Source organism: Bos indicus x Bos taurus, chromosome 13 (genome assembly GCF_003369695.1).
Source record: "Bos indicus x Bos taurus breed Angus x Brahman F1 hybrid chromosome 13, Bos_hybrid_MaternalHap_v2.0, whole genome shotgun sequence".
In the NCBI taxonomy this organism is placed as follows: Eukaryota; Metazoa; Chordata; class Mammalia; order Artiodactyla; family Bovidae; genus Bos; species Bos indicus x Bos taurus.
Genome location: NC_040088.1, coordinates 4,930,068 through 4,954,311, shown reverse-complemented (window position 1 = coordinate 4,954,311; position 24,244 = coordinate 4,930,068). Strand labels below are relative to the sequence as shown.

General features: G+C 47.7%; 1 protein-coding gene and 1 long non-coding RNA gene across 2 annotated transcripts in view; both read left to right on the top strand.

Annotated features, from left to right (window-relative positions):
• Positions 1–2,613: 2,613 nt before the first annotated feature.
• Positions 2,614–10,896, top strand: LOC113902902. The gene is made up of 4 exons (XR_003513937.1): positions 2,614–2,999; positions 3,914–4,050; positions 8,270–8,435; positions 10,236–10,896. It is a non-coding gene; the product is annotated as an uncharacterized LOC113902902 (long non-coding RNA).
• Positions 10,897–15,422: 4,526 nt separating this feature from the next.
• Positions 15,423–24,244, top strand: part of PTPN1 (protein tyrosine phosphatase, non-receptor type 1) — a 63,563-nt gene continuing 54,741 nt past the window's right edge. The window contains exon 1 of the mRNA XM_027558275.1: positions 15,423–15,666. Coding sequence (XP_027414076.1) covers positions 15,604–15,666 — 63 coding nt within the window. The 5' untranslated portion in view covers positions 15,423–15,603. The remainder of the gene's footprint in view (positions 15,667–24,244) is intronic.

The window sequence follows — 24,244 nt, the reverse complement described above, 5'->3', positions numbered from 1 at the left end:
CTAGACGGCTGCTGAATCCCTCGGCTTGCAGCACATCTTCCATCTTCAAAGCAAACAACTTTGCATATTCTGCTCACTCTCTCGGACCCTGATTCCTGACCCACATTATCTTCTCTGACTTCAACCCACCTGCCTCCCTTTTATCAAGACCCTTGTGGTTACACTGAGTCCATTGAAAGAATCCAGGATAATCTTCCCATCTCAACATCCTCAACCTAAAGCACAGCCGCTGAGTCCCTTTTGCCACATAAAGCAACACATTTACAGGTTCAGGGGATTAGGGCATAGACATCTTTGGGGGTGTGTGTGTGTGCTCAGCTGACTCTTTACAACCACATGGACTGTAGCCCACCAGGCTCCTCTGTCCACAGAATTTTCCAGGCAAGAATACTGGAGTGAAAAAAAAAAAAAAAAGAATACTGGAGTGGGTTGCCATTTCCTTCTCCAGCGGATCCTCCCGACCCAGGGATCAAATTCATGACTCCTGCATCTCCTGCACTGGGAAGGCGGATTCTTTACGACTGTGCCACCTGGAAAGCCCCTAGACATCTTTAAGGGGACCGTCATTCTATCTACTATGAGTGGCTGTTAATGGCATTATTAATATAGTTTGCTGGCTGCAAGAACTCTGTGGCAACGTAGAATATTGATGATGACATGTTGGTAACGGGGAAAAAATACGCTCTCAAATTGCCCTATGAAGACCTTCCATAGGAAAGACGACTGGGAGAATGCACACTTAAATGCAAGTAGTGGTTCTGATTGGAGTTAAATCAGAATAACTAGGGGTGGTGTTTCTTTTCTCCATTTTTGGTAACACTTTTATAATAAAATATTTTAATGAAAATATTAGTAAATATTAAAATTGAAAACCTTAACTACATATATATTATTTTTATATATATTGTTCTCATGATCAATTGATGCATGACAAACCACCTCCAAATTTAGAGGCTTAAAAACAACGGTTTATTCTTCTCACTCACAGTTCTGTGGGTTGATGGGTTGACTGGGCTCGGCTGAGTGGTTCTCACTTGGACTCTCTCAGGCCGTTGCAAGCAGATGGCTACAGGGCTTGATGCATCTTGACTTGGGCTGGACGTCCAAGATGGCACCTCAGTGCCCTCCCACTGGACTAGCCTTGACTTCTTCCATGGTTGCTCAGGGCACCATGAGGCAGGAAGCCCAGAACTGGGCCAGGATCACTTTCACCATGGTCTACTGGTCAAAAGAGACACAAAGTCTAGGCCAGTTCAGATTCAAGGGAGTGGAAGGTTAGACCCCATACCTGAAGGGAAAGAATGAATGGCAGCCATCTCTGAAGTCCAGTTAACATGTACTCTTTCCCTCCCCGCTCCTCCCCAACATCATCCCAGGATGTTGCCTGCTTCCCCCACTTCCCTATTTCATTCTGGGATGTCTCCCTCTCCTTCTTTGAGGGGAATGTCACTTCTCTGGGGGGAGATCACAGTTTTGGGAGTTCTCAGTTAAGACCTAAAACTTGTCCCCTCCAGCAGTATCAAGAGCTTAAGCTTCTTAGAGAAGTTGAGGTGGGCTTTTTTTTGCTTTGTTCTGCTAGTTTAACATCCCTTCCCGCTTCCTGTACCAGGAGCTTCCTGTGGGGGAACTACTGGTCAACCACGGTGCCTTACACTCTATAAGCTTATGAGTCGGCAAGTGGTCCAGGCCAAGCCAAACAAAGCCTCCCTGAAACTCGAATCCCTAACACAGTGTCCCTAACAGAGTGACAAAGCCTGAAACAAAAGCTTGCAGTGGACACTGTAGGCGACTCCCCTCCAACCATTACACCCAGTGCAGAGAGGGCCTGACTAGTCTAAGCCAGGGATTTTCAACCTCTGCAGTGATGACGTTTCAGGACAGGTAATTCTCTGTAGTGTGTGAACGGGGGAGGCACCAGCCTGGCACTGAAGGGTACTTAGCTGCATCTCTGATTTCTACAGGCTTCCCTGTTGGCTCAGTGGTAAAAATTCGCCTGCCAATGTAGGAGATGTGGGTTTGGTTCCTGGGTCAGGAAGATCTCCTGGAGAAGGAAACAGCAATCCACGCCAGTATTCTTGCCTGGGAAATCCCATGGACAGAGGAGCCTGTCAGGTTACAGTCTGACGGGTTGCAAAAGACTGGGACATAACTTCGTGACTAAACTTCTGATTTCTACCCGTGAGATGCCACTAATACTTCCAGATGTCTACCAATGTTGCCAAAACATGTCCTCCAAATATGCCTCTTGCCGATGACTGGTTCAGGGGTGAACGGCCCCAACCCACCTTAGCCCACAAGACACCAGGATAGATGTCCTGAGGACTTCGGGCAGCAATGTTTCCTTACTCTTAAGAGAGAGTCCAAGAAAGCCACTCTTTCTTTTCTCCCCATTGGATGCTGACTATTTTTTAGCCTGATTACTACTGGCCACGACTTTGCAGCCACAGAGGGAACCAGCTATGAGCTGAAGCCAGCGTGTGGATGGCAAAGGGAAGAGAGAGCGAGCCTGGGTTCTCTGTTACATTCTTGAGCCCCCAAGTCAAGCGACTTGAGAGCTGCCCTGCCTCCCAGCTCCTGTACTGCTTAAGCCAGTGTGAAGCCCTGCTCTCTGTTGCTTGCGGCCAAAGCACCCTAAGAGACACGTGATCAGAGCTGACTTGCCCTCTTGTGTAACCAAGGCTCCCTCAGGCCATCCTGTTCTCAAGCCTTTTTCGAACTTGCTTCTGGCATTTTCTCCATTTCTATAAAGTGCCTACCTCCTTCTCACAAGTTCCTTTACCATGCCTGCTGGCCTGAACCAATTTCATGATTTGGCAGTAGAAGAATTCTATAACTGCAGTTGACTAATTTCGGCTCCATAGAAACCGACATCCGCAGCCACCGCAGCACGACCGTGAGGCTACCTGAGAACCTGTTTGCTGAGGATGACCGACTCATCCGGTATCTCACAAAGTGCCGCTTACGAGCCCCGCGAGAAACGTGGAGCCTCATGCGAACAGGTCAGTGAGAAAACCAAGACAGAAAACATTTCCGAAAGTCCTAAGGCAGGACCGCCCGGCTGCCGGGGAGCGGGAGGGGGTCAGGCCAAGGGGCAGCCAGGCAGGACCACCCCAGGGCATCCTGAGGGCTGCTAGATCTAGCAGGAGATGAGAAGGAGGTGAAACGGTGAAGAGAAGAACAGGATTCCCTGGTCAGAGAGGCCCCGGCTCCACCACCAACCCCCTCTGTGACCCCGAAGGAGTTGCTTCGTCCTCTGAGCCTCAGTTGCCTCATCTGTTAAACAAGCATGAGCCGTACTAACTTCTCAGGCTTGACGTGCGCTTTACCTGAGACACACACCTAACCGGTCTAGGGATATGTCTCAACTAGTTGAAGTGTTACTATGAAATCATTTTTATAATAATTACTACCAAATATCCTGTGTTGAAACCCCCGTGTTCCCTCTGGGTAATAATAAAAATCTAGAGTAAAGGTAGGATTCATGGCAGAGACAGGAATGGAGGCAGCAGCAGGCCTCCATGGAGCCCCCCTCACAGGCCAGGCCCTGCTCTACACACCTTGTGTGTGAGTCTTGTCCATGGAGTCCCCCAGGCAAGAATACTGGAGCTGGTAGCCATTCCCTTCTCCAGGGGATCTTCCCGATCCAGGGATGGAACCCCGGTCTCCTGCATTGCAGGCAGATTATTTTTTAACGTCTGAGCCACCAGGGAAGCCGCTGCACACCTTGCAGACATTAATTCAGTGAGTCCTCACAAGAACCTTGTGAAGTAGGAACTTATATTAGCCCCATGTTACAGAAATAGAGAAACAAGAAGTTTGATCACTTGCCCCAAGACATGTGGTGTCCTCAACCCACCTCTCTCCAATTCTATAATTTTGGGGACTCTTAGTTACCGAAACTATCTCCTTTCAGCTCTTAAAACTCGAAACTCCTCAAATTAAAATGTTGGTCTCAACCAGTGAGCCACAGCTAGACCCAGCACGGATGAATCTCATGGCCACGATGTCGATGGAAAGAAGGCAAGGCAGGCATGAAAGCGCACACTCGGAGTGAGTCCACTGACACAAAGTTCAAAACAGGCAAAACCAACTCAGAGTGTTCGGTGTCAGGATGGCGGTCGTCCTTGAGGAAGGGATGTGACTGGAAGGGGTACCAGGTGGTTCTCGGGGGGCTGGTCGGGCTCTGTGTCTTGATCTGAATGCTGGCTACATGAGCGTGTTCAGCTGGGAGAAGTTCTTTAAACTGCGTACTTAAGACTGTGTACTTTAAACTGTGTACTTATTCTGTATATATGTTATATTTCTCTAAAAATTTGCTCGAAAAAAAACCTTCAATCTAGAATTCGATTTAAAAAAAAAAATTAGCAAAGGGACTTCCCTTGCAGTGCAGTAGTTAGGACTCTGGGCTCCCAGTGCTGAGGGCCCAGGTTCAATCCCCGGTCAGGGAACAAATATCCCACAGGTCACATGGTGCAGTCAAAAGAAGAAAACAAAATTAGAATTCGATGCAAAGTTCTTCTACACCTTCCTCACTTCCATCACCCAGTTCAAGTGAGACTTCTGGCTCTTAGGGGCTTGGAAACGGAGGGGAGGGGAAGTAGGAGAGGAAGTCGGGTGCTTTCCCGCTGAAATGGCCTCACAGGGAGCCCAGAAGAGAAGCGACTGCCCCCACCTGCTAGATGAGCTCTGAATTTAGACTGAGTAACCCAGAGGGCCCCCTCATCATTTTATTGTATATATATGAAGTAGTGGCTGCAAAGCATATGTAATGGGGGGGGCCTAGATGAAACCCAATATATTTGATGTCTCGAGGACTAGCAGTGGGGATGCTCTGCTCTTTTGAAGATGCCAGAAAGCTGTGGATCACACCTGGTTGAAGACGATGCTTCTATTCATGGCCCTTTAGTTAGAAGGAAAGGCCCAAGTCTACCGTCTTGGGCAGAGTTCCTCCAGAAGCCAATGTGGAGGCAAAGCTCTGAATGCAACTGAGTGACCTGAGAGGAGATCTTAGGGAGGACTGGTCCAGGGTTAAGGGAACAAGAAGGGCACTCAGGAGCCAGGCACCAGTGTGGGCAAGGAGGACTTCGCCCCCGTGGGGACTCCCAAGAGTCCAGGAACAACCAGTCCCTGAGAGGCCCTGCTTTGAGGAGCAGGGAGTCAAGGTGTTTGCACACCAGCTTCCCCTCATCCTTGGCTGAGGGCTGCTCCCAAAGGCACGCGCTCCTTGGCACTCGCGACCAGACCCTGAGGGCCACTGAGCCCACTCCAGTGACTGGAGGAAGCTTGCGGGTGTGAACACAGGGGGCCGAGGGGATGCGCAGGCCAGGAGCCTGACCGGGGGACACCTGTCCCCGGGTTTCTCATCCTGTGGGGAAACGAAGCTCTGACCTGCCTCAGCTGGAGTGTGACTTAGGGCCGAAGCATTCCCCACCGATGCAGGAAGAGCAAGGGAAGCTGGAGAGCAGGCTGAAGTAACCATTGAGAGCGAGAAGAGACAAGCGATAAGCTGAGTTCGAGGAAAAGGTACTCAGACTTCTCAGAAAGTGTTGCGGAGGCCAGGGCACTGAATTTCCTGCTGCCTTACGAGACGGGAATTAGATCAAGCTGAGTTGTTTATTAAGGAGGGCGGAGGACGACCCAGTCTGGAGGGTGAAGAACCTAGAAGTATTTAAACTTGAGAAGGAAAGAAAGCTACTTGGAAGAGAGAGTGAGTGAGTCAAGAGGGGCTGAGGGAAAGAGGGAGATGGAGACAGAGGGGAAGAAACAGGGACAAACCAAAGAAATGTGGAAATGCACATACCAAAACGTTCAGTCACCATCATAAGCGGTCAGACTACAACACTAAGTTTCCTCTCTTTCATATGTGCTTTCCAAGCTTTCTTCACTAAACGTGTATCACTGTTGTAACTAGAAGAGCTGAGGGGGCGGAGAAGGTCCCAAACTGACAACTCTTAGTGGAGAGCATGCCCACCGCGCATCATTTCTGTCTCTAGTTCGTCCATGTTTCTTGAAATGATTTAAATACAAATACAGTTTCCTTTCTTCTCTCTCTCATTCCTTCCTTTTTTTTTTTTTTTTTTGAGATGCTCTGGGTCAGAGTCAGCTCTGAGCTGAACCAGAGCTAAGGCTGACAGTGGGTGGATTAAAGGTAATTTAAGGAGAGAAGGATTAGAAGCTGCTTTGGAACTGAGAACTGAATTAACTTCTTCCTGTCCCTACCTCTGCAAGAACTGTCTTGTCCCAGAGTAGTGTAGGAGGGCAGTGGGGAGGGAAATTGGCTCTGTTTAGGGAGGTGATAAAATTGGGTTTAGATGATTCATTCTTTCATATAGTCATTCAACAAGCATTCAGGGAGCACCTCCTTTGCCCAGCCCTGAGCTACTCAAAGGTATACCAAGATGAACACTCCTCAGCCCATGCATGAGACAAGCTCCTGGTCAGCTGAGAGAGACACACATCCGGACGGATAAAGCCAATACAAGAGGACTGATCTGTGCCAAAAGAGAGGGTTGCACAAAGGTTGAAGTTCTGCTTTCACCCCACCCCACCCAGATACAGATCTTGGTTTGAAAAGAAGAAGTAAGACATGATGAGGGAGATTCTTATTTAGAAGAAAAGCGGTGACAAGTCGATGCAGGTGGTTTCCAGAAGAGCTTGACTTCCAAAGCAATGAGGGCTCTGCAGAAGGAAAAAGGTTACACTTGAGACCCACAGGGCTGGAGGAAGGTTGAGACAGAAGACAAAGACAGTGTATCAGTTAGCATGCTTCTGGCTGCAAGGAACAAAAAAGCAGCTTCAACAATAAAACAAAAAACCTTGTCATTACAAAGAAGTTCAGAGCCAGGTGGTTCCAGGGACAGCTCAGTAACTCACTGACTTTGTCAAGGACTCAGGGCTCTCTCTCTCTGTGCTCCTCCAGCCTTAGCCTGTCAAGGAAGAAGCATAATTCCTTCCACGTGTCTCTTACAAGAGGGAGAAACCTTTCCCAGGAGCTCCTGGGCGGACTTTGCCTGACATTGAATTAGCTGCATTTGAGTTATATGTCCATGCTCTAACTGCCAAGACGGCTTGGAAAAAGAACAGCTCACTTTTTTTTGCCTCTGTTATATTGGGTGGGCTCAGTCAGCCAAGAAGAAGGGTGGGGGAAGGAATGGTGGGGAGATAGGCAACCAAAAAGTATCTGCCTCAGAAGGGAATTAACATTCTCTGAGCATGGTTTCTAACCCCAGCTGTCCCCGAAATTTCCAGCTTCCCCTTTAATGTCTAACTAACGATCAGACCCCATGACATGAACAAGACTAAACTTTATCAGGTTCTTTCTGCGGATATTACTCAGAATCTCTGGGGGATGTTCACATGTCCCATGGACCATCCCTGTGGTTGCTTGGCAACCACAGTGAGCTGTCTCTCCCAGGACTTCTACAGCCCTTGTCTGCCTTCTCTTAACTGCCTGCCACAGGGTGCCACTCCTGTCCCCAACACCATCTGAATCTGGAGGCACTACCCAGCCCTCTTCCTTATCAGCCCCCTAAAACATGGCTGAGTTAACCAGAAAACAGACTCAATTACTGTAAATGAGACTCCCACAAACAGTGGCTTAAACAAAGCAGAAGTTTATTTTTAACAGTAAGAATGTCTGTAAGCAACCATGATGACTAGACCTGTATGTATCAGCTGAATATCAGCCTCCTTTATGTCTCTCTCATAGAACAATCCATGTATGACCAGTCTAGGGTGATGGGCCGGGCTCTATCTTTTTCTCTTCCACCCCTGTATGTTGCCTTTGTCTGCACAGTTCAAGTTGGAACTCGCTCCTACACTCCAGGCAGAGGGATGAAGTAAAAAAGCAAAAGAAAGAACTTACCTGTCCCCCTGCCCAGAACTGCTTAGGCCTTTGAGGGCACGATTTAGAAGTGGACCACATCACTAACACCCACATCCTATTGGCCAGTATGTAGTCACATGGCATAGTTACCTGCAAGGGAACATGGGAAATGTAGTCTTTAGTTGGGCAGCCATTGCCAAGGTACAATCCTGTTCCTATGAAAGAAAAAGAGAATTGATGTTGGTAACGATTAGCATCTAACCCCCAACATAAGATGAGCTTGTAGCAGTGAACAACATTTTAGTGAAGCCTTGAGTGTAACAGGTGGGAATTATGCGCAGAAAAGGAAAACATAAAATGAAATTGCAAGCACAGAGTTTCTAGAGGCCATGTACCTGCATCCTACTTTCGCTCATGCTGGTCTCCTTCCTCATTTCTCTCCAGCCTGTGACCGTGTTGTGGGAGGCAGTCTACTTGCCACGGAGGGGGCCTTCCTGCCTCTCCCTCTAGACTGTGGACCCTTACTCTCCCTTGCCTACGCCAGATGTGGGCAGTGGGGAGATCCTGGTTCTTCGAAGGAAAGCTCCACCCACTGTTCCCCATGGTTCAGGTGAGGATAGCAAAAGAGTTGTGAACCCATTTCCCCAAGCCTGGGTCCCTCTGCTCAGTCACTCCAAGTGTGGGACCTCTCCACAGGTCTCCCTCCAGCACAAGGAGAGAACGTTCAGGCCAGTCCCTCCCTGTCTGCACAGACAGTTCTCAAATGGAAGCTATTTCCATCTTCAAACACAAAAACTGCTGAAGCAAATACTTAATCAAAAAGACCTAAGCCTGGGGCCCTGTGCAGCTGCACAGATCACAGTGCGTGTGTGCTCAGTCACTCAGTCGTGTCTGACTCTTTGCAACCCTGTGGGCTGTAGCCCACCAGGCTCCTCTGTCCAAGGGATTTCCCAGACAAGAATACCGGAGTGGGTTGCCGTTTCCTCCTCCAGGGGATCTTCTGACCCAGGAGTCGAACCTGCATCTCTTGTGTTTCCTGCATTAGCAGGCAGGTTCTTTACCCCTGAGCCACCAGATGAGAGACACACCCACAAAGCCAGCCCTTCTCACCTCCAGCAGCGTGCCAAAAATTAGAAATGTAAAATAGGAGGTGGCAACATACACCATGAAAACATCTGGAAGCAGGTGGTAGCTTTTTTCACTCAGCAACCTACGCAGTCGCAATAATAACAGCAATATTTATGAAGTCCTGTCCTTGAACCAGAGACAAGGCTCAGACACCAACTCATCCAACCATCACATCCCTGTCTTAACATAAAAGACAGAAAACTGACCATCAGAGAGGGTAAGTAACCTGTCCAAGGGCACATAAGCCCAAGTCAGCCAGACTGCAGAATCTACGCCCAGAACCACTGTAGCGGGGTGGCCTCTGGAAACCTTCCTTTGCTGAAAGCATGGGGCCAGGTCTAGTTTCCATCCTTGAGTCAAACTTCCCTGCTCCAAGGTTCCCTGCTTCAATCACCGCCCCACACCCTCCTTTCTCAGAAGACACGTGATTCCCCTAGTTCCCCTGAGCGCCTGCCCCTCCAGTCCCTGGGAACTCACCCTTGCAAGAGAGGCAGCTCCAGATTAGATTTATGTATTTATTTTTGTTTTTATTTTTAACGGCTTGGAGTCAAGTCTGAAATATTTTGTGGGGGTGGTGGGGCGGGGTGGGAGGGAGGTGGGAGAGTCTTCACAAGGATGGGGAAGGTCCTGGGAGGAGGTGAGGGAGGAGCTTCTGGGCTGCTAACCTTCCTGTGAGTTCTGAAACAGTGCAGAACTCAAATGTAGTCATAGAATTTCAGAATTAGAAACAGCCTCTAGAGCTGAACTGGGTTCAAATCCCGACACCACCATTTCTTAGCCCTGTAACTACAAGCAAGCTGTGAAACTTTCTGTGCTTCAGTTCAAATGTGGGATAATAATAGTAGTAGCTACACCATGCTGTTGGGATAATTATTCTCACGATTATCATGTATCCATGGTTTATTATTAAGGCTTCCCTGATGGCTCAGATGGTAAAGAATCTTCCTGTAATGCAGGAGACCTGGGGTGAAGCCCTAGGTCAGGAAGATCCCCCGGAGAAGGGAATGGTTACCCACTCCATTATTCTTGACTGGAGAATCCCCTGGACAAAGGAGACTGGCGGGCTACAGCCCATGGGGTCAAACATGACTTAGCATGCACACGTGGTTATTATTTGTTAAGAGATCATGGGAGTTCTTGGAGAGACTGTGGCTGAGAGCACAGGTGCTGAAACCAGATTGCCTCTTATCTAAATTCTACTTCCATACTTATAGCTGTGTGACCTTGTAAGAAATTGACCTTTCTGGGCCTCAGTTTACTTATTTGCCAATATTTTCCTTAGACAAAATGATTGGCTTAGAGATGGCATATGAGACTCAAGTGGACCCATGAGATTCAAGGCCAAGACTGGAGCTGGGACCACAGGGGAAGAAAAGCACTATTTCTGCCAGGGTTGCTGAGTCGGCAAGAAGTGAGCCTGGAGCTGCCAGGGCCATCCCGGGTACCTGGCGAGGAGACCGGAGCTAACACGGAGGGAAGCACTGAGACAGCAGGAGTGGAAGAGCGTCACAGCGGCAAGGTTTGAGCCCCTGGACGCGGCTGCGCCTGAAGCCACTTTTGGACTTTCCAGCTTCATGCGCCAGTGAATTCCCCACTTTGTGAAAGCTTACTTTCAGTTGAGCTTTTCTCGCTGGAAAGCATCCAGGCTGCCACTAGAAGGTTAAGCAACTTGCCCAAAGCCTGAAAGGCAGCAAGCAGCAGACCTAGGGTTTAGAAGCTTCTAACCAACTGCAGTCAGACCAACATTCTATATTGGGGTATTCACTGATTTCACCTCTTTTTACTCGTTTTCTCATCACAAAATGGCATCACACCAGACTTTTAGGACTGTTGGAAAATACAAAATGCGAGATCAGGACCCCCCTGGCAGTCAGTGGTTAAGACTCCGCACTTCCTCTGCAGGGGGTGCAGGCTCAAACGCTGGTCAGAGAACTAAGATGCTATGTGCCACACAGCCAAAAAAACAATTCTTTTTTTTTTTTTTAAGAAAAAGCCAAAATAAACTATTTTTAAAAAATAAAATGCAACATCACAGCTAGCATGTCTGTAACCCATGCTGAAGCTCTCTCTACACATCCAGTTTCCGTGCTGCGGGCCTGGGTTTTGTCCCGAGTCAGTTATCCCATCTCAGGGATGGAGATAACTCATCTCAGTTATCCCATCTCAGGGATGTGTTTGGCTGTCACCAAATCAGCCAACTGGTCCAGATGCCCAAACCTCTTCAGGAGAGCAGCTGTGAATCTCAGAGGGAAGGGCCGTGTCTCTTCTTGGCTGTGTATCCTCACTGGCAGACAGAAGGAGTTGGGGGCCCGCAAGGATTCTAGGGGTCCGAGTCTATGAGGTAGAAAAAAGCCCTGTTGTCTTGATTTCTGGAACCTTCCAAGGTCTGGTGGGCCCATCTGGGAATGACCTGTAGCTCAAGGAAGACAACACTAAATCAGATCGACTTTGTCTCTTTTCTTCATGCAGTTTACATGCAGTGGTAGACGAGAACACAGAAAAATGTATGAGATAACACCACGTGGTAACAGTAGGGAGAAAATATGTCCTCAAAGGCGGATTCGGGGCACTGTTTACTCAGGGGCATTAGAAGGGGCCTCTCTGAGAAAGCGACATCGCATCGAAACTACTTTGCTCTCCCCCTGAATCCCAAGCTCCTAACACTGGTCTACCTCCGAGAAAAAAAGACTGGGATGGATTTTTACCAGGAAACTTGCTGACACTGCTAAGTCAGGAGTCAATGATCTGCCCGAGGCTTGGTAAATACCCATCCTTCTCTACTGACAAGTCTTTAGGACATTTTTAAAAGTTTAATGGGTCATTGATTTCCTCCATTAGTTAAATCTGTGAAGGAAAGACCTAGGAAATCGCGTGAGACCATCCCTTAGGCAGGCCTGCCAGGAAAAGGTTTTAGCTATCATGACACATGGTTATTTGTTTATTTTCTAACCGGTCATCACTAAAAGATTCCCCAACATCACCATCACATCTCTAGGGGATATCAAGCCTTGGCTAGTTCTAGGCCAGGCTTTGGCAGGGAACTGGCAGAGTGTTATGGACAAGAGCCAAGCCTCAGAGAGCTGCAGAGGATTCCAGCAACTCAAGTCTCTCCTCCCAACCCAATATCAGGGGCTTGGGACACGGACCAAGAGGTCAAGGTCCCTACCCTCATGGAATGCTTTAGTGGGGGGTGGGGGGCAGGAAAAGCAAACAAGCCCATGAATACAGAGGGGGATTTAACACAGCGATGAACTCTGTGATGCAAAAAAAATGAAAAAATACAAGCTCACTGTTAGAGAGTGACTGGGGTCTATTTTAGAGATAGTGGTTAGAGACCTGTGTGCAGAGGACATTTTACCTGGGATTTAAAGGGTAAGAAGAACTGCAAGAAGATCCGGGCAGCAGGAAAAGCCGGTGCAAAGGTCCTGAGGTTGAAACTCATTCAGTGAATTAGAGAATTGGACTAGAGTACAAAAAAAGGAGAGAGCTTGGTGAAGTGCACACCAAGGTTAGGACTTATTTGGGTTTCATTCTAATAAGGATGGGTAACTACCAGAGGATTTTACATATAAGTTTTCATGATCTAAAAGTTAAGAGCACTTTCTGGCTGCTATGTGAAGAATGGATATCATAGTGACTAGCTGAAATCTGAAACGAGGGGTTTCATTCAGGATCAATATTGTGACAAAGTTTTACCCTCGGCCATTGTGGTAGGTTGAGTGGGGGGCCTCAAAAAGATATACCTGAGTCCTATCCCCTAGAACCTAGAATGCAACCTTATTCAGAAAAAGAGTCTTTGCAGATGTAATTAATTCACAGATCTCAACATGAGATCATCTTGGATCACCTGGCCATGCAAAGTCACCCTGCATTAGAGTAGGTCCTAGACCCAATGACCGGAGAAGGCAACGGCACCCCACTCCAGGACTCTTTCACTTTCACTTTCATGCACTGGAGAAGGAAATGGCAACCCACTCCAGTGTTCTTGCCTGGAGAATCCCAGGGACGGGGGAGCCTGGTGGGCTGCCGTCTATGGGGTCGCACAGAGTCGGACACAACTGAAGCAACTTAGCAGCAGCAGCAGCAGACCCAATGACAGATACCCTTCAAAGAGTAAGGCAGAGGGAGATTAGACAGCCAGAAGAGGAGACAGAGAAGAAAACTGAGTAAAGACAAGACAGAGACCGGATTTATGCTGCCACAAGCTGAGGAACAACTGAAGCCACCAGGAGCTGGAAGAAGCCAAGAAAGATTCTCCCCTAGAGATTTCAGAGGGAGTGTGGCCCTGTCAACACGTTGACTTCAGACGTCTGGCCTCCAGTACTGTTCAAAAAATTTATTTCTGTTGCTTTAAGCCAACACATTTCTGGTCATTTGCTAGGGTCACCCTAGGTAACTAATACGTCCACTAGGCACACACAGACCTGCTCCGCACCACACTCCTTCCCCAACACCCTGTGCATAGCACTGGCTCCACTCCAAAGCCGCGCCAGGCACTGGGTGGCACTCCCTGAAGGCAGGAGGGCCACTTGGGCTCCATATGGGCATTTGATTTATTTACTTACTTAGCTCAGCCCATGTGAGAGGAATGAACCAGCCTTGTTCTCTGTCCCCTTCAAGGAGCTCTTCTGTGAGTTCCAGACAAACAAGCACTTAAAGAAACAAGGGCAGGAAGAGTTCATGGACCTGGAGAGTCAAATAGCTAAGACTTAAATCAGGCAACTGCCAAGTGTGGGGTTCCCAAACTTTTCACTTGAAGGGACATCTTTTGTTAATTTCCCCCTCCATGAAAGAGTTTCTGAAGACACTGCCTAGCAAACCAACTGCATTTACCCAATAATAATTTATCTCCCATTTGCTATTATTTGATGGAATACAATAACAGGGGCTCGTATCTATTGATCCACCCACCAGACTAAAAGCACTGTGCTGTGTGTGTTCAGTTTCTTCAGCTGTGTCTGACTTTTCGCGACCCCATGGACCACAGCCTGCCAGGCTCCTGTGTCCATGGGATTCTCCAGGCAAGAATACTGGAGTGGGTTGCCATGCCCTCCTCCAGGGGATCCTCCCCACCCAGGGATCGAACTCCACTCTCCTGTGTCTCCTGCATTGCAGGCAGATTCTTTATCGCTGAGGCACCAGGGAAGACCCCAAAAGACTACACGTATTCTTTCAACCTTCACACCACCCTAGGAGGTGGGTACTTTTATTATCTTCATTTTACAAAGGAGGGAACAGAGGCAGAGAGGCGTTAGGTAATTTGCCCAAGGTTGCACAGCCAGTATTATATTTAATAGAGCTGCAATTTGGACTTAGGCAGCCTGGCTCCAAAGGGTGTTTTCTCCTGGAGACAGGTTAGAATCCTGGCTTCCATACCCATATGCAAAGGTACGTTGGCCAAGTGATTTTGCCTCCCAGCACCTCAGTTTCCTCATCTATAAAATGAGAATAATAAAAGTGCCTATATTGTAGGGTGGTTGTAGAGATTAAATGAGAAAATGTACTTGAAATGCCTGGCACAGTACCCACCGTAAGCACTCAAGGAATGAGCTGGAATTCAACATAACTCTTGGGGAGGCTTGAGATGGGAACAGTGAAGAGAGATGATTCCCTCCTGTAGGGTCTCTGACCCCACGAATTCACAAAATCCAAATAAGGTGCTAGAGCCAAAGGTGGATGGCTGAAAGCAGAACCTGCGGGAAGGCAGCTTGACCACCTCTTTTCACGTGCGCTTTAAGGACCACAGGTACAGAATTAGCTGGGTTGGCGGGTGAAAAATACACATTCCCGTTTCCGAATCTTTCGGAGGTCGGCCCGGAAACCTGCCATTATTCAACACTATTGCACCGTGGAATGTGTGCTACATTGAATCCAGTCTGACCAGGACTTCCTTGCTATTTTGGGAAATATTGAAAATCATTTCAAGATCCCAATCCATTCATTTCCGCAGCGCCCAGGAGACTCCAAAACGGAAAATACATTCAGAGAATAGCGGGGCCTTTCCCAACAGTCCCGTAAACCATGAAGCGCCAAGTTTCAAGAAACCAGGGCAGACATCGGGCCAAAGGGAGCCTGGTAGGAGCACGTAACGCTCCCTTGCTCCTCGCGCCTCCTCCAGCTTTGAGCCCTGAGACTTAGGCCCTGGCGCTGCAGGAAAGAAGCATCACTGCTTCAAGGTCACTTGAATCCAACGCACCGCGTCACGGCGGGCACTCAAGACGCGTGGGCGGGGTGGAGGGGAGGCTTGCAAACCCATGCGCCGTGGGCGGGGCGCCAGGGGTCGCCTAGGCAACGGGCGCGCGCCACGCCCAAGCCTGGAGTCCGGGAAAGGAGGGGGGAACGCGCGCGGCAAGATGTCTGTCCCGGCCCCGCCCCCGGCCCCGCCCCGCGGAAGTGCTCGCCGACACCTACGAGAGCTGATTGGCTCTCCCGGCTGAAGGGCGGAGCTCGCGGCAGCGCGGTGCGTACTTCCGGTTGCCGGGTTGACATGAAGAAGCGGCGGCGGCGGCGGCGGCAGCGGCGGCTGAGGCGGCGGTAGCGACGGAGCCGAGGTTTGCGGCGGGACTCGGGGCGGCGAGCGCGACGCGGCCTAGAGCGGCAGACGGCGCAGCGGGGCCGAGGGAGAGGCGCGGCAGCCGCCCCTGCCCGTCATGGAGATGGAGAAGGAGTTCGAGCAGATCGACAGAGCTGGGAGCTGGGCGGCCATTTACCAGGTGCGGGAGCGCCCCGGAGCGCTGCAGGCCTTTCCTGAGGCCTCGAGAGCCTTCCCCTCACACACACCGCCCCCGGCCCCGGTCTCCTTGTGCGTCCCGCCCTCCGCCTCGGCTCCCGCTGCTTGAGAACCCGGTCGGACGGCGGCCGCGGCTGGCGCCCTGTGTCTTTGTCCCCCGGCGGGCCTGCGTCTCTCCCGGGCCTCGCAGCCCCCCGTTGACCCCCCACTTTCCTCAGGTCCTCCAGCCCCGGCTGACCGACCTCGCGAGCCTGGAAGCCGCCGGCCTCCGCTCTCGGCGTGAAGCCTCCCACCCCGACCCCGCCCCCCTGCCCGGCCACTCTTTGTCCCTTGGGGTGGTGGGCAGAACGCCGCCCGCCCCCCACTTCCCTTCCTAGACCGGACCACCGCGGACTGCCTTCCTTTGTCTCCCCGGGGGGAGAAGGGCTCTTTTATATTTCCTCTCCCCCTAGTCGCCGCCGTGCTGCGTCGAGTCCCAAGGATGACAGTCCTTTCCCCTTTCCTGTTCATTCATTTGATGGATTTGCAGCCGCGTGCCTCTTACCGTGCTAGGCACCGCGGAGGCGCTGGAGGTACTGTTTGCTGAACGAGACCCGCGAGATCCTATCCACCCCGGTAGCTTAGAGTCGAACGGGGGCCGTCAAACACGTGAACAGATGATTTCAAATGGTGACAGGGGCTACGAAGAAAACAATATCAGCGGGTCGAGAGTGACTTCAGGGGAGAGGGGCTGTCTCAGAGAAGGGGATCAGGGAAGATCTGTCAGAGGAAGAGGCATTTGCTCCGTGCGCTCAGCCCTGAGAGTATCAAACTCAAGCGCTTTCCAGCCAGGAGGTCTGTAGCACCCACTCCACTGGGGCCAGAGGGTTACCCCGTGTCAGGCAGGCAGCGCGGGGGGAGGTTAGCGTTTTTACCCTCTCGAAAACAGCATCTTTTTCTCCGGCGAGCATCCGACCCTTTGGTCAGGGTAAAGATGATGATGTCTTCCCAGTCCTCATCTCCTTGTGGGCTATGGTGGTTCATGAATAAAAACTTAGGGAGGTGGGGTTTCTCCCATATGTCTGCATCATCAGATAGAAAAGATGAAGAGGTCTGCTTTCAGGAACAGCTAAATCCTGTGAGGAAAATATGTTGCTCCTGATTAAATGTCATTGCGGGGGTTGTGAGGATTAACCAAAACCACACTGGGTATTTTAAATAAGCGATGTACAGAATAGAGAGATGTTGTTACTTGTGTAAAGGGAGAAGGCTGTTTTCGGCTTATAGGCTCAAAAGGCAAATTGTGAGACCCATCAGCTGGTAGTATTAAAATCTATTTTGAGCTCCACTTAAAAAGGAAGAAAGCTTTAAGCAGTTCTTTGGTATGCTCGACTAACAGAAGCCTTTTTTTGGCAGGCTTGGTTTCATGTGGATTTGCATCAAGCTTATTTGACAGGATTCTTTTTACTTGCACTGTAATGTATATTAGCTTCTGATAGACTAATGTTTATAACCACTCTAATTTGTCTAAGTACGGTCGATCAATATATAAAATTGTATTGCATGTCTGGTCTCTGAGCTGAATGAATTCCACGAGTGACTCTGAGAATGTGTAGACAAGTTTTCTGCATCAAATTTAATACACTAAAGTGATTTTAAAAGACAAAACTCTGGGTCTGAAGTGTTGAAGTTGATTATGACGTACCCCGTCTCAAGTAGGGGTGGCCTCCAGGAGTTTTGGAGGAAAATCTTTTATATGGAAACTGACTCAGTTGGCAACAACAAATTCATATTGTAAAAAGCCTTTGGTTGAATTTGATTTGTTTTAGGGCAGAGTGAGAGACCTGTCACGCAAACATTGTTAAAACTGTGCTAAGCAAGCCACTAGCATGGACATGGTCTTCAATTAAATTTCCCTCATTGTTTTAAGTTTGTCTACCACCTTGAAGTCCCATGAGTTACATGTTGAGATTTCTCTAGACTCATAATGGATTGCCACATTTCTGGAGGTGGTTTCTTTTATCTTAGAGAATTATCCACTCAGGCTTTCTCACCTTTGCAGTACAGATATTTCTCTTTTACAAAATCGAAATTAGAAGCTCTTTTCCTTCTTACCGTTAAAAGTGTTAACAGCCAACTGTGGCATTTTAAAACAATGTAGAATTCAAATGACCTTGAGTTTAAGGTGGCAGATTTTCCAAAGTATGTGTCAATGTACCGAAACCATTATTTTTCAGAAATTCAAAGAAATGTGTTTATGGTTGGTAGAAAATGGAAGTTAAAAATATTTTGTGGCATGTCACAATGAAGGCAACTTTCTACCAAGCCACTTTGAGCTTGCTTAGTCTATTGTGATTTTTAAAATAATACGTAATTTTTGTAAACAAAGCAGTGCAGTTATTTCTCACTATACTAACTTCTAACTAGAACAAAAAGATGTAGAAACTCGGAAACAATGGGAAAAGAACAAAGGATGAAGTAGACTTTTACATGCTGAGGAATGTGGCGGCTTAGGAAACAAATGTTTCAAGCAAAGATTCTGTTTGTCAGTTTGATAAAGTGAGTATAACTGGTTTTAGTCGTTAATGCTAATAAACAGCATAGACATTAATAAGCATTTAGGTCTCTAAAAAGTCAGCTCTGAAAGCATGTGCAGGTGGCTTTAAAAGTTGTTTTCTATCACTTAAACGGTCGTATGTCTGGGTTGAAAAGTGGAAGTAATACATAGCGGGCCCTGAGTGCTCAAGAGAGAAGAGACGGGAAAGGGATTGGTTTTGGAGCCAGAATGAGAAGAGTGGGCTTGAATGAATGAAAATCGGAAAAACTATGCACTTGTAATTTAAAGCTGGGGTCAGGTATTTTCACTATTTCTCTCATCTCTGATTCTTTGATTCTGTGACACTGTTCACAACTTTTCAGTATGAATGATTTGATTGTCTCAGATAAAAGAGATTGCAACAATAGCTTGTGACTCGAAGGCAAGATTTATTCTGTGTTAGAGGCAGGCTTTGTAAAATGGGCCACTCTTCCAGTTGACATTTGTTTTTATAGCTGCTTTCATTGTGAAATACGACTTAATGCCTGACTGTGTTAAAACCATGTTATAGCAGTAGTCCACTAAAATTCCTTACTGCTCTATACTTGTTGTGTCATTATAGTCTAAGGTGAATATTAAAATTTCCTAATAATTTTTTATGTAAATCTATGCTCTTCAGACAAAAACTGTGCTTTGTGCAGAGGAAGAGATCTACGTACTATGACTCACTTCAGTTAAAAAAAAAAAAAGACAAACGGAAATAACATGGAGAGCTTGGGAAGCCCTCGTCATCTTGAGTGACCCATTAGATCTAAATGTTCTCTTGTAGCCCTGGTTTGAGTGCACTAAATTTAGGTGTCTGATCCCCACTTTGGAAACATGCAAAGGCGCTTGTAGTTGTCTGGACTCCTCTTAGATTAACAGGGGGCACAAGTAGAAATAGTGGAAGGAAGAATGTTTCGCCGTCACTCTTTGTTTGACACCACTGATGTATTTATAGGAATGCTTTGGTTCTTTTGGAAGCACATCATACACCATGCCAGATGGTTCTAAAAAGTCAGCTGGCGGGTAACGTGTGTGTGCGCACACGCGCACGTGTGTGCTCAGTCGTGTCCAACTCTGTGCGACCCCATGGACTGTATCCCGCCAGTAATGCAGGGATTTTCAGTTACCTACCATTGGGCTCCAAGGTCTCTCCAGTGCATTTTGCATTTTAGCACAAATAGCTCTCCCAAATCTATTTTTTTTAATTCTGGTATTAAGTAACGTAATTAATGTATATTGAATTTCATGATAAATCTTTAAATTTCCTGTAGGGTTTTTTCAGTCTCTAAACCGCGAAATAACTGCGTCTGCCCCGTGCCTCCCCCGCCCCGCCTTTTTCCTTTTTCTGAGCTGTCCGTTCTCTGATCCTTTGGATTGCGGAGTCCTTTTGGCAGTTTTCGTCCCATGCTGTGCTCTTAATGGCATGCGTTTTTCATCAGCTTACCTGATGGCGTGTGAGTTTTGCACAAGCTGGCGCCCCTCCCTACAGTGTTTCTGTTAATTCGTTCGTGGTAAGCAGCTGATACTGACTGCAGAGAGGCTGGGCGTGTTTCCTTGTGCTGGGAACAATGGGAAGTCCAGCTGGGTCTTTGTGTCCAAGACAGTGGAGTTTGGTACCAGTCATTGGGTGCACGTTTTGAATATCCAAGAGTGCTGGGAACTTTGCAGTGGTTCTTGATTCCTCTGCCACATCTCATTGACTGATCACCATGACATGCTTCCTACCATCCAGTGGTCTCAGTTCTCAGATTTTGCCTATGCTGCTACCATTTCTGGTTTCACATGACAGAAATTCTAGTGAAACCAGAAACATACTAATAAGGCCCCTCAACCATCTCTCCACATCTTCCCCCGCCCTACCGGATGTAGTCTTCACATTGTCTCTAGAGTAGTTGTGTTAAAAACAGACCTGAGCCTGTCCCTCCTCTGTTTACTTCTACGCTGTCGTTTATCTGTGAGGTCCAGACTCCTTGGCGTGGCAGCCAGGCTCCAGCCTTCCCCTCCCTCCCACACACCTTTTATTCTGGCCACCCTGGAAGGTGCAGTCTTCTCAGACACCCTTCTCTCTCATTAGGAACAGCTAAATCCTGTGAGGAAAATATGTTGACACCCTTCTCTCTGTCCCTTGGCTCAACACTCTGTTTAGGCTGCCAGTCCCACTCTTTCTGGCTCAGACACATGCCCCTCACGCTAGATTTTGGCCTTCTCATTTGTCTGCATCCGTACACCTTCACACCCATCTCTTTCAAAGCCCCGTGCTCTCACTGGAGTGGTTTCTTCGTATCTGGGCTCATCTCCTGTAGAGTCCAAGCTATGGAAGTCAGCTCTTCCATCTTTCTCATTCATCTTGGTGTGCTTTGCACCGGCCATAGAGTGCCTTAAGAAATGTTGGGGTTGAATGGATTGTCAGCAGTTTGCTCTGGGCCCTGACAATAGACGAGTCATGGTTCCCAACTCACATTCTCAGGGAGGAGGAATGGTAGACACACACATTAATAGATTAGCCTGTGTCGGTACTGATAGCAGAGGCCATGCAGAGAAAACCAGCACGGTGGGAGCCATGGCTTGATGAGGCAGTTTGGTCCTGCCTACTGTGCTGGCTTGGAAGAAAAGCTTGGGTTCTTACCCAGTAGGAGTTCACACCACCAGTGTGTTTCACAGGAACTTTCAGTTTAACAACAGATTTGTCCTTGGCCTGGGGTGAACTTAATAGGAAACTTGGAGGTAGTATATTTGTCTCTCTAAAAATTTTTGAATTACTCTCTTCTCATCACTCTTGACTTATTCTCACATGCCTTCTAGAAGGGCTTCACATGTACCTGGTTTGTAAAATATGTTTTGACTATGGTGGGATTAAAAATATGGTTCTCCGTAAAGTAACCCTTTTAAAATCTGTGATTTTTCTTTTTTTTCCCCAAAGTATTAAAGGCAAACATTTTTGGCCTTTGATCAGACCACACTTCTGGCCAAGAGAGTAGTTGAATCTTTTGGTTTTTCTCTAGTCAGTTCTAACACTTAACTAGGCAGACTGGGTCCCTTCCCTGCTTTGAGCTTCAGTCCCTTCCTTTGTAAAAATAATCCTCGACCTAACTGACCGCTAAGTTCTCATCAAGTAATAAAAGTCTTTAATGTACTCACAAAGAGAGTTTAGTGTTCTTGAAGTAATCTTGTAAACACTGCAGTGGTTACTCAGTTTTGTAAGGTGTGTGGGTGTCAGTGGATACAATTAGGCTCAAAAATGCATGAAAGTTTTGTGAGTATAGTTCAAGAGTCAAAAGAATCGAAGCTTTTTTCCCCAAGAGGTATTGAAACCTTTTTAATAAGTGGGCTTCCTTGGTTCAGTAATGTGGGAAAATGAGTGGCACTGACATGTGAGCTACGCTTGCAGTGTTTCTCGAAGTAGCAATTGGTGGTTTTTCCTGTAAAGATAGAGGAACTGATTCTTGAGAATTTACGAAAGACTCAGCCCCAGCTAGGCACACGAAGAGTCGCTGCCCTGTATGTTGTACTTTTAGAAAGAAACCTACATCTGGTCTAAATTCATTTGAAGAGTATGTTAGTATACACAGCTGCCATGTTTGGGAACAAAGTACCTGAGGCTCCAGCATTTGAGAAAGAATGCTTCACTTTGGGCTTCAGAGTTGCCTAACAGCCGCCCTCCCCTTTCTCAAGGCAGCTTGATGTAATCACAAGTGACTTACTGACAGTCTGTAAATTCTAAATGTCTGAAAGCTAGGAATAAGACCATTTTCCACGTAAGATCTTTTCTTTACCGAAATAAATAGCCAAAGGAAAATCAAGCGCACACACAGACACTCCCCCCGCCCCCATCAATCAGTCTTGAGACTGTGGTGCAAGTCACACTGCAGATAAAAATAACTACTGATACATGATTTTCAGTTTTCTTCTTTTTCAATTTGTGACCTGATTTAATTTGCAGTTCCAAATGCTCATGCTCCTACCGAGGCTGTATGTAAAGTTTTACGGGTGGTTGTTGTGGTTTACTGGCTAAGTCGTGTCTGACTCCTTGTGACTCTGGACCATAGCCCGCCAGGCTCCTCTGTCCATGGGATTCTCCAGGCAAGAGTACTGGAGTGGGTTGCCATTTCTTTCTCCAAAAGTTTTATGGATACCCCATGGTAATTAGATTTGATACTTAAGGAGTTCTGCAGCACAGAATCACACAGTCAGCATGGCTTATTAGCAAAGGGACCCTTAAGGATTGTATTTTTCTCAGAAAAATACACATATTCCCTACTACTCTTAATCTAGTACTGTGCCAGGAAATTGTGAGTCCTTATTGAAGAAGGTTAACCACTTGTTGAAGCAAACCTTTGGGCCCAAGTAACCTTGTGTCCTGGGCTCTTTTACTTGCAGAGCAGGCTTCCCAAAGACTGAGTGGGGCATGCTTGCTTTGACAGATGAAGAAGGAAGAGCCTCGGTTGTGTTTGCGGCTTTTGTGGGCCAGCAGCACGACTTGCAAAGATAAGATGAGCACGACAAAACTAGGGCTCCAAGACTGCGCTTTTCTGGTTTATTAGTGATTGCAGAGGGAAGACTCTCCCTTATACGCTCTATTACTCTGTTATTAAATGTTCTCCCCCCTGACTCGTTTCTTCCCACCTAATGGCTTTGTTATTGGTACAACTCTTCCTTTTGAAGAATCACATTTAAAAATTGCCACACTGAGTCCCAGGAAACAGCGTAGCTAATTTTTATTCTGATGACTACTGATTACTCAGAAAATTATGCACTGCTGTGAATTGCTTACAGGAAGGTGAACATCAAGTAATCACTTCAAATAGTTGGAGTTCTCTGAAGAACAGGGGGTCACTTAAAAGTGTCTGCACATGAAATCACTTCTGAATATAACTTCACTCAGGAGAACAAATAGGCAAGCTGCATTTGTCATAATAGGGTAAATTAGCTTTAAATTCCCTTGGTGGTTAAACATTTGTCGCTGTTATATTTATCTCTCTTAGACCTTGTATTGCTTCACTGTTCAGAATCAGGCCTGAGTTTGCTTCTGCAGGGATAAAGGTGAAGTATGCTTCGGTGGCTAGTCAATATTTGTGTGGCCTTCGCACAGAGAGAAGAGGCCTCTCAGAAGATATTCAGAGGTGTATTGGAGGGAGTTTTCTGGTTTTTGTTGTTCTTGTTCTGCTTTATTTTTACCCTAATTTGAACTGTTTCTTGACAGCATCTTAGAGTTGAGTGTCGCCAGTGTTCTTCTCTGTCGTGTGGATGTGCTGTGTATGTGTAGTTGCTCAGTTGTGTCCGACTCTTCTCCACCCCATGGACTGTAGCCCACTAGGGTCCTCTGTCCATGGGGATTCTCCAGGCAAGAATACTGGAGTGGGTTGCCATGCCCTCCTCCAGGGGATCTTTCCAACCTAGGGATCAAACCCAGGTCTCCCACATTGCAGACAGCTCCTTCACTGTCTTAGCTACCAGGGAAGCCCAAGAATACTAGAGTGGGTAGACTGTCCCTTCTCCAGGGGAACTTCCCAGCCTGGATGCCACTTCTTGGATCTTCCCCTACTGCCTGGATGCCACTTCCTTATTGCCAGGGTCTTTCAGATCATCATCCTAAGAGGTGGGGTGAAGGGGTGAAGCAGAGTGGTGCAAGATCAGGAAGTTGCATTAAGCCCCATCGGGTTGACAGGCACAAAGCCTGTCTCTGGAGCAACCCTCAGTGCACGGGGTGAGGTGGCCGTGGTGTAGGGCCAGCCAGGCCACATGTCTCTTGACTGTTGGTTGAGAATCCACGTCCCCAGGATGTGTGCTGTGCTCTCAGGGGCCCTTCATGTGCCTGTCATGGTGCTGTTTCTAGGTGTATTTAAATACTCCTTCATGTCCTGCTGACAGTTTTTCTTAATGCACCCTAGGAATATTTAGTGCCATTAGCAGAGTTTTATCGCATCTGTCCTCATCATAGTATCCAGGTCTGCTCCTGTGCCTTGTTTTCCTACTTACTGGTAAGAATGCTTTTCATAATTTT